This window comes from Myotis brandtii, unplaced genomic scaffold, assembly GCF_000412655.1.
Source record: "Myotis brandtii unplaced genomic scaffold, ASM41265v1 scaffold157, whole genome shotgun sequence".
Classification (NCBI taxonomy): domain Eukaryota; kingdom Metazoa; phylum Chordata; class Mammalia; order Chiroptera; family Vespertilionidae; genus Myotis; species Myotis brandtii.
In genome coordinates this window covers 4,455,469-4,465,237 of record NW_005355708.1, presented here as the reverse complement: position 1 = coordinate 4,465,237, position 9,769 = coordinate 4,455,469, and the positions used below count along the sequence as shown (strand labels likewise).

General features: G+C 39.0%; 1 protein-coding gene across 2 annotated transcripts in view; it reads right to left on the bottom strand.

Moving 5' to 3' along the window:
* Positions 1–9,284, bottom strand: part of TOP2A (topoisomerase (DNA) II alpha) — a 28,434-nt gene extending 19,150 nt beyond the window's left edge. Inside the window, exons 1-13 of one of the 2 annotated variants that reach the window (XM_014536129.1) lie at positions 9,147–9,284; positions 8,016–8,168; positions 7,705–7,795; positions 7,359–7,422; positions 5,728–5,771; positions 5,135–5,236; positions 4,860–4,957; positions 4,540–4,752; positions 4,218–4,391; positions 3,647–3,748; positions 3,402–3,539; positions 1,552–1,690; positions 250–407 (exon numbers count right to left, since the gene is read on the bottom strand). In XM_014536129.1, the coding sequence (XP_014391615.1) occupies positions 250–407; positions 1,552–1,690; positions 3,402–3,539; positions 3,647–3,748; positions 4,218–4,391; positions 4,540–4,752; positions 4,860–4,957; positions 5,135–5,236; positions 5,728–5,771; positions 7,359–7,422; positions 7,705–7,795; positions 8,016–8,168; positions 9,147–9,167 (1,497 nt within the window). In that variant the 5' untranslated portion in view covers positions 9,168–9,284. Of the gene's footprint in view, positions 1–249; positions 408–1,551; positions 1,691–3,401; positions 3,540–3,646; positions 3,749–4,217; positions 4,392–4,539; positions 4,753–4,859; positions 4,958–5,134; positions 5,281–5,727; positions 5,772–7,358; positions 7,423–7,704; positions 7,796–8,015; positions 8,169–9,146 lie in introns of both variants that reach the window. The other variant, XM_014536128.1, reaches the window with a different exon arrangement.
* Positions 9,285–9,769: the final 485 nt, after the last annotated feature.

Sequence of the window (9,769 nt, the reverse complement as noted above, 5' to 3'; positions counted from 1 at the left end):
AAAAGACATGATATAGCCCTGGCCAGGTGGCTCAGTTGGTTGGAGCATTGTCCACACACCAAAAGGTTATGGGTTCAATTCCCAGTCAGAGAACACACATAGGTTGTAGGTTCTATGTATCCAATTGCTTAAAATAACAAAAACTATCTAAAATACATTTTAAAATGCCCAATGAGGGAATGAAACACAAGCACCAAGTCCTGCATTATAAAACTAGATAGCGATTCTAAAGATAGTTTTATATTCTACCTGTTTATGAGAAGCTTCTCGAACATTGAGTATTTTTCCTCTAAGAGGGAAAACCCCGTACTTGTCTCTCCCAACCACACCTAGGCCTGAAACAGCCAAGGTTTTAGCTGAGTCTCCCTCAGTCAGAATAAGTGTGCAGTCAGTAGAATTTCGGCTCCCTAAAATAAAAATACACAAATTATTGGCACATTTAGTTCAACCTCAAATATTAATTCAGACATGCTGTTAATAACTTTGTGATAAAACTCTAGTAATTTATAGTTTATAACAAGTGGCTTAGGAGTAAAATGGAGGTAATAATCTATAATAAAAGCATAATATGCTAATTAGACCAGATGTCATTCCAGAGGAAGCCGGGGCTGCGAAGGAAGCCTGGGTCCTGGGTGCCAGAGGGAAGCTGGTGTCGGTAGCCGGGGGAAGGAAGGCCTACTCTTGTACAAATTTCGTGTATCGGGCCTCTAGTTAGATATATATTTTAGCTAAAGTTCATAGTAAATAAAAGTCTTAGTTTCTTAGGCTAATTTTTCATTTTATGCTACTGTTGAACATTCATTTGATCATATTATATGAAAAATATTTGTTAACGATGGTGTTTATTACATGCTACTCCAAAATATGGTATCTTGGCATATATTTTAAGCTGAAGGAATTTTAGAAAATGGTAGAAGTAGGAAGATTTCTCTGACCTCACCCCTCTTGAAGCACGTCATAAGACTCTCATTGTGAGAAGGGCCCTCCATATACCCAGAGGAAAGGAGCATTCTTAACTCCAGGACTGAGGGACACTGAGAAGAATCTGAATAAACAGGCCTCATTGAGCTTCCCCAAGTTTACTGCACTTAGCTCATACTCTTTACTTATCATATCTTTCCATGACTTTCCACTCTTCATCAAACCTGGCATAAAAATACCTAGGTTTAATTATTTCATTGGGGCTTCATTTCCTCCTGTGTCATGTAAAGTTTACATTAAATTAATCTGTACGCTTTCCTCCTGTTAATCTGTCTTTGTTAGTTTAATTTTCAGACCAAGCCAGGGACCTAAGAGAGTCAAAGTAAACTTTTCCCTTTCCTATAGATCAATATGGAACTTTCTTGTTCTATATCCCAAAACAATCATCTCAACATTATTTTAATTGGAAATGACCTAAATGTTTAATAAAAGGGAATCCATTGATTTTTTTAAGAGTAAAAATATTCTCTTGATATTAACTGCCAAGGAAAAAATACTCATGGTATGCTGTTAATGAATAAAACAAATAACAACTATAAGATTTAAAATTTGGAAACATTAAATGTGTACCTGCATCATTGGCATCATCAAGTTTGGGAATTCCCTTGATTCTGTTATGTTTTACAGCTGAACACTTCTTGTTTAACTGGACTTGAGCCTTAAACTTCACCCAGTTTAGTATGCTTTCTACAATACCACAGCCAATTGCCTGAAAACAAGAAGATTCATGTTAAGGAAGAAGATTTCAGTCATAAATGTAGAATATAAATGAGTTCCCCCTAAAAATAATTTAAAGATTGAAAAGAGCCCTTGCTGGTTTTGCTCTGTGGATAGAGCGTCAGCCTGTGAACTGAAGGGTCCTGGGTTTGATTCCCGTCAAGGGCACATGCCCCTGTTGTGGGCTTCATCCCCAGTAGGGGGCATGCAGGAGGCAGCCAATCAATGATTCTCTCATCATTGATGTTTCTATCTCTCTCCCTTCTTCTCTGAAATCAATAAAAAAAAGTATAGTTAAAATATATATATATTGAAAAGAGATAGAAATACGATTTCTGGATAGAGGGTGGCAGGTCTTCCTGTCTCAGTTTATCACTACTGAAGAAGCTGGTTCCACTGGGTTCATTCATTCAATAAATACTTATTGACTACACACTTATATTGTGCCAGACACTGAGCTACATGTTGAAAATCTAGCAGTTAAAAAAATTAGAACTGGTCCCTGTCTTCATGGAGTTTAATATACAACAAAGACAAGACAAATAAAATGAGAAATCACAAGTGTAATGAATGTTATGGATAAATGAAAAAAATGTGCTACATATAATAGTGTATGTCAGTGTTATACTGGAACAAACTTAGTAGGGGAGAAGTGTAGAAAATAAAGGCTTTCCTGAGGAAATGACATCGAAGACCTAAAGTAGTTAACCAGATTTAAAGTATTCCAAGGAGAGAGATAAGCATGTGAAAAAGTTATAAGGAGGAGAAGAGTATTATGTTTTTCAGTAATTTAAAGCCATAGGAAAAAGTGCCCTGAGATGAGGCTGGAGATGGCAGGGTCTTGTAGACCAAATTAAGCAATTTGGACTTTTTCTAAGAGTGAAAATCACTCAAAGACTTCCAAAAGAGAGTGAAGACAAAACGTGTGCTTTAACATAAAAAGGTTACTCAAGAGCATTACAAAGAAATGACTAAAATTGTATGAATGTTAAGAACCTATTAAGAAAAGAAATGATAATAGAAGGCTATTGAGACATCTAAGAAACGATCCTCACCTGAGGATATTTTTCCACTGTTTTTTTCAGAGAGAGAAGGGAAGGGGGTGTGTGGGGGGGAGAGAGAGAGAGAGAGAGAGAGAGAGAGAGAGGGAGAGAGGGAGAGAGGGAGAGAGGGAGAGAAAAACATCGACTGGTTGCCCTGCACACAAGCCCTGACCGGGGACGGAGGAGTAAACCCGTAAGTGAGGTATGTGCCCTTGACTGGGAATCGAACCCACAATCCTTCATTGCACAGGCCAATGCTCCAACCACTGAGCAACACTGGCTAGGGCCAAGAGATAATTCTCATGGATGAGAGAGGGGGGATAAAGAGAAGGCTCCCAGCTTTCTTGTTTATGCAACCTAGTGGTTGGTTGGGGCCTTTTTATTAAGATAGGAAATAGTTTTGTTTTTTGGGGGGTGGGGGATTTCCTTATATGAAGATAAACTGAATATGGTGAGAAGGAATTAAGTTTTGAATGTGTGATTGAGAGCAACTTTAGGCATTCAATGTTTGGAAAGCAGATGGGCTGAATTCAGGAGTGATCTAAACTGAATGGTGATATGAAATGTTATCTCTCTCTATCAATCATCTGCAGAGCTGAAAAGGGTAATGGAAAATAAAGCAAGGTATTTCTATTATTTTATTTCCCTCTATGTACTCACAGCTTTGATGAATTTTTCACTTAATTGGCATGTTGATCCAAAACTCTTGGCTTGTAAAGTCATGTTTTCTTTTGTCTGAGAGTCAAAGGTTGGGTTTTCAATTAAGGCATTCACAAAAATCCACATGTGATTTTTCACCTGCAGTAAAAATTGACATTAAATCACTAAAAACATACTCATATTTTATTTATAGCCTGTCTTTTCTTCCTTGCATTTGGAAAAAGAAAACCACTAAAATACAATACCTGATGTGCTTTTACTGCAACACCGCCCTTGTTCTTCTTCTTCACAACATCAACAAGTTTAGTCACAATCTGATCAGTTACATAATCAACATGTCTGCCACCCTAATGAGGAAAAATAATCAACTGTAAAGCTCAGTATCCTCAAAATTATAATAATCAAACATAAAAGTCTAATTTAGCTTACTTTATACCAAGGTAGCCAAATATCCAAGTTCATTTTATATATACAGTGGGGCCTTGACTTACGAGTGTCCCGACTAACGAGTTTTTCGAGATATGAGCCGTCTCTCGGCTGATTTTTTGCTTTGAGTTTCGAGCTAAAATTGTTATGAGCCGCCAGCATCAGATACCCCACCGCAAGTTGGCGCAGCGAACGTCACAGTGAACGCCACAAAATCAGCCCAGCATCACGTGTCTCACTCGTTCAGTTTTTGATTTGACATACGAGTAATATGAGTTACGAGCTCCGTCACGGAACGAATTAAACTCGTAAGTCAAGGCCCCACTGTATTAAAAATAAGAACACGTATGAAAATATAAATCATAATTAATAATTCAAGAATAAAATTACCTTGGAAGTAGCAATGCTGTTGACAAAGCTAATTTGTTGAAAGCCTTTTTCACTCATTGTTAAACATACTTCCCACCTGTGGTTTACTTGTTCATGGATAACTTTCAATGGATTGCCAGTTTCATCTACCTTATCCTTCAAATACATATCCACATAGCTACGGAATCCTTTCACCTGTATAGGAATTAAAATGGTACAAAAAAAAAATTAGACTGAAGAATAGACTAAGATTTTTTCAAAACTAATGAAATGGTTATTGAATGAAAACCAATTTTGCCTTTGACAATGATCACACATTGCCTCGTGACCAGAAAACACTTACTGGCAGCTTATTTCCATTGAGAAAGACTTTGACATCTTTAGTGGATCCAGCAATATCATATGCTCTTCTAACCATTAGTGCAACAATGTCTTTGTCTAGGCTTTGCATTTTAAATTTAGACAAATCAGGCTGGAAAGTAATACATGTATAATCTTCTCCATTAAAGGGCTTGAGTTCCATCTCACCGGCTCTCCCCATGTTATCCATCCATGTCTATAGAAGTAAAAAATAGGAAAGATGAAAAATTCGAGTCACCTTACAAATAAACTAGAACTAAATAACACAAATTGCCATAGTACAATATACAACTATTTACTTGCCTGTTTGAACATTTTCTTGTATTCTCTACTGGCTGTTTCCACAGTAAATTTGGTACTGAATATGTTACACAATTTGGCTCCATAGCCATTTCGACCACCTGGGCAAATAAATAAATACTATTTGTTATCTCATGAACAGCTTCATTTCTTAATCACTGGTAAAGTGATGCAATTATAAAGATTTTAAAACTTTATGCCACAGATAGTCATTTAAGATATTTTTGTTTTGTTTTGCTTTTTAGCAACAATGTTTATTTTTTCCCTCAGTACCCTACCTGTTACTTTCTTTTCATCATCATCATAGTTACTAGAAGTTAAGAGCTGTCCAAAGATGAGAGCTGGGACATACATCTTCTCTACTTTGTGTTCAACAACAGGAATACCTTTTCCATTATTCCATATACTAATTAAATTGTTTTCCCTAAGAAAAGAAGATTGGAATTTGGTTGTTAAGTTAGTGCTTAAATATGTTTTATATTTAAATGCCTTTATTTCTAAAATTCAGTCTTAATTTCTTTATGGCTCGTGTACGTATATTTCTTCTGAAATTTAGCATGAACTCTCTTTCTCACTGTGCTTAATTCCTAATACTCCTGAAATAGGAGCCAAGAGGAAAATAAAAATTTAAACCTGTTCCAACACCTGGGCTGACACTGATAATGTTGAAAAAATATGAAATTTTAAAATGTTAGGATAGACAAAGGGAAATGACTTATGCTCAATGGAAAGATAAGAACAAAATTTGGAAACTATTATTATATTGCCTTTTTCTTTTTAAAAAAAATTAAATTTACTGGGTGACACTGATTAATATGATCATACAGGTTTCAGGTGTGGGTTTCTATGTTACAAGATCTGTCTACAACAGGAATACCTTTTCCATTATTCCATATACTAATTAAATTGTTTTCCCTAAGAAAAGAAGATTGGAATTTGGTTGTTAAGTTAGTGCTTAAATATGTTTTATATTTAAATGCCTTTATTTCTAAAATTCAGTCTTAATTTCTTTATGGCTCGTGTACGTATATTTCTTCTGAAATTTAGCATGAACTCTCTTTCTCACTGTGCTTAATTCCTAATACTCCTGAAATAGGAGCCAAGAGGAAAATAAAAATTTAAACCTGTTCCAACACCTGGGCTGACACTGATAATGTTGAAAAAATATGAAATTTTAAAATGTTAGGATAGACAAAGGGAAATGACTTATGCTCAATGGAAAGATAAGAACAAAATTTGGAAACTATTATTATATTGCCTTTTTCTTTTTAAAAAAAATTAAATTTACTGGGTGACACTGATTAATATGATCATACAGGTTTCAGGTGTGGGTTTCTATGTTACAAGATCTGTCTATTGCACTGTGTGCCCACCACCCAAAGTCAAATCTTTGTGTGTGTGTTTTTTTTTATACTGCTTTTAAGAGGATCATCTGTACTATCCTAGCTCTCTTAGCTTTCCCACCCAACAAATCTCATTGTAAAACAAATATGAAAGGGAAAAACTTCAATTGTAAATTTCCCTGCTTGCCAATAAAATGCTAAGAATTTATTTGGACTTTGAATAGGCTAATAAAAAGGTGAAGCCCTGGCCAATGAGGCTCAATTGGTTGGAGCATTATCCCATACAGCAAAAGATCGAACGTTCGATTCCTGGTCAGGGCATATACCCAGGTTGCACTTCAATCCCGGGTGGAGGCAACCGATCGTTTCACTCTCACATCCACATTTCTCTCTCTCCACCTGCCTTCCTCTCTCTCTAAAATCAATAAAAACATGTCCTTGGGTGAGGATAAAAATAAATAAGTCAAACAAGCATTCTGACCACCCACAAATGGACACCCAACATTTATAATCAGAAATGTTAGATCTCTAGCACCACCTGCTGGTTTATTATTTGAATAGCATTATGTGGAGGGGAAAAATTCAAAAGCTCTAGACTCCAGAATACTTCAGGCAATTATTGGAGATGTTATGGAAGTATTTAGGGATGAAGCATCATAGTGTTTGTAATTCACATTTAAATTCGGAAAAAATATAGATGAAGTAAATATGGCAGTGTTGATAACTGTTGGATCTAGATAGTAGGTATTAGAGGTTGTTCATTTTAGCATTCTGTCCTGTTTTTTTTTTTCTTCTTCAAACTTTTATTTTAAAAAGTCAACTTTATGCCCCAGCTGGGTGGCTCAGTTGGTTGGGTATCATCCTGTACATCAAAAAGGTTGCAGAACACAGGCTCCCAGCCCGCCATGGCGGGATCTCCCGTTCAGGGCATATGCCCTGGTTGCAGGTTCGATCCCGGTCAGGGCATGTGCGGGAGGCAGTGGATCCATCCATCTCTCTCTCTCTCTCTCCCTCTCCTCCCTCCCTCTCTAAAATCAGTAAAAACATATTCTCAGGTGAGGATTAATAAATAATGTCAACTTTACTAAATTCCAAGAAAATGCAACTAACAGTAACAGTGAACTATAAGAAACAAAAGACTAATAAGCAAGAGACTTACGGGTCAATTGTGACTCTAATACAAGACATTTTTGGGTCCCTTTGTTTGTTGTCTGCAGCATTGACTGAAAGAAAATAAAATACACATTTGTAAAAAATTAAAGTATTTAAAAAAATTCCTTAACTATAAGATATAGAAAGAAAAATCTCAAGCAAAGAGTAGCATCAACAAGGTGTTAATTCAGCAATTTTTACTCATAGTACTCTTTCTAGGAAAGAATTCAACATCACTGCATCACTTCTCCCAACAACTGAAATGACAGCTCTGGCTACAGAGGGTTTGCTAGGAATGAAACTTCTTATAAAGGATTTGATCAGCAGATCTTTACATACATGAATTTACTCACCTAGAATCTCATCAAAGATCTTGTACAAACCAGGAACAAAAGTGACTTCCCTATAGTTAATGCCAATATCTTCATCGTAAACCCACATTTGCTAGAAATAAGGCAAAGGGATATAGTTATTTTTACGCTATATTTATTCTGTCTCATCATCATGATTACTGTAAGGTCTTCTGGATTAAAATATACACACATATATAATACTTTAGGCTAATTCCAGTGGACACTCAAAGCACACGAAAGTATAGAAAATTAACCAGGAAAAGCACACATTTTAACTACATAGTCACTGCGTTTAAGGGGCTTGGCTGTACCTGGGTCACTAATTCCACGGAGCCAATGTAGGTGTCTGGACGGAGCAAAATATGTTCCAGTTGTGTTTTCTTTTGATAGATTCTTTCAATAGACAGTCTTTTTTTAGCATCTTCATTTTTCTTTTTGTTGATTTGCATATTTTCATTTACAGGCTAGCAATTTAAAAAAATGGTGAAGTTTAATTATAGGCTTACCAGAAACTATAAACAAAACACGTCTACCGTCACATGCCTAAGCACACTGTAACAAATCACAATCTTCCGGTGGGCCTGGGTGGAGTTTACATCTCTTTGCACAGACATGGCGATTTAAGGTCACTGCGGCCAGGTTCCTAGGTGTCTGTCCGTTTTCACGGATGTATTACCTCATCCCTAGGTGTCCGTCCGTTTTCACGGATGTATTACCTCATCCCTAGGTGTCCGTCCGTTTTCACGGATGTATTACCTCATCCCTAGGTGTCCGTCCGTTTTCACGGATGGATTACCTCACTACGTGTATCTGACACGGACCTATGTCCCATGTTTTAAATATCATCAATGAAATACACCCACTTCTTGCATCGACTCCGCAAATAGAAATGAGTGCCTACTAGGTCCCAGGCGCACAAGCGATGCCGGCTCGGCAGCATCCGTGTGGGAGGCCATTGGCTGGCCGCGTTAACGTCGTGAGCACAGGAAGGGCACATTTTGAACAACCGGGGCCTGCCGGCTCCCCAGGGGGGCCACCGTGCTCTGCTCTGCACCTTTCAAGGTCAGGGCCGTTCAATCCCATTTTCAACCGGAGGGTAGGAGAGAACAACTCCACTAGTTCTGTGGAAAGTCGCAAGCGGGCCATTATAACACAGAGCGACTATGGGGCCCATTGCATCCCGTGCCTAGAAACCGTAAACACACAAAACACAACACCCTAGAAGCCAGTTCGGCCGGTAACACTTCAGTATCGGCACCACAAAGGGTCTCCCCCTTTCCACGATCACACGCAGCCAGGAGACTGGGCTCCACACAGAATACAGGCTCCCAGCCCGTCGGGGCGGGAGGGACCCCAGCCCGGGAGCCTCACCCCTGACGGGCAGCCAGGGAGATAGCGGGCAGCGCTCAGACTCCACAACCCGTCTCCTCCGCGAGCTGTACCTGCAATGGTGACACCTCCATGGTGACGGTCGTGAAAGGGCTCGAGAACCCTGCAAGCGACTGAACCGGCGGGACCCACGAGACAACCGCGGAGGTAGCGACTTCTCCACAGACGCTCGTCCGTTAGGAGAGCAGCGCCACTTCGATTTGAACTCTCCTGTAGCCCGCCCAGACCAGATGAGCCAATCCCGACTCGTTCTCACAGGGTCTAAGAAACCAATCGCAGCTGGTCTTTTTATGTCTACCAATGAAAGGCGGCGTTGGTCGGGGGTCTGTTTGAATGAACCAATTAGGTAAGGGATCCGGGACTAGGGGATTGTCCAAAGGCGGCACTTGTTGAGGCGTAACGGAGAGACAGACAGGGTATCTGGCCAATGAGGAGGGCTCATCTGTCCTCTCCGTGCAGAAACCTCTGAGGAGTCGAGCGGTGTAAGCGTGAAGGGATTTTCTGAGGGGCAGACTGGAGTGGAAAGAGAAAGGAGTATATTCATCCCCTAGGAGCGGCTCATTTCTTTCAGGGCCCGAAAACCTAGAATCCGCCCTCTGTCCGAGGTTTTTTAGCGAAAGCGGAAGAATCCGAGCTCCATTTTCCTGAGGAAACTTTCCTCATTTTCTTGAGGGGG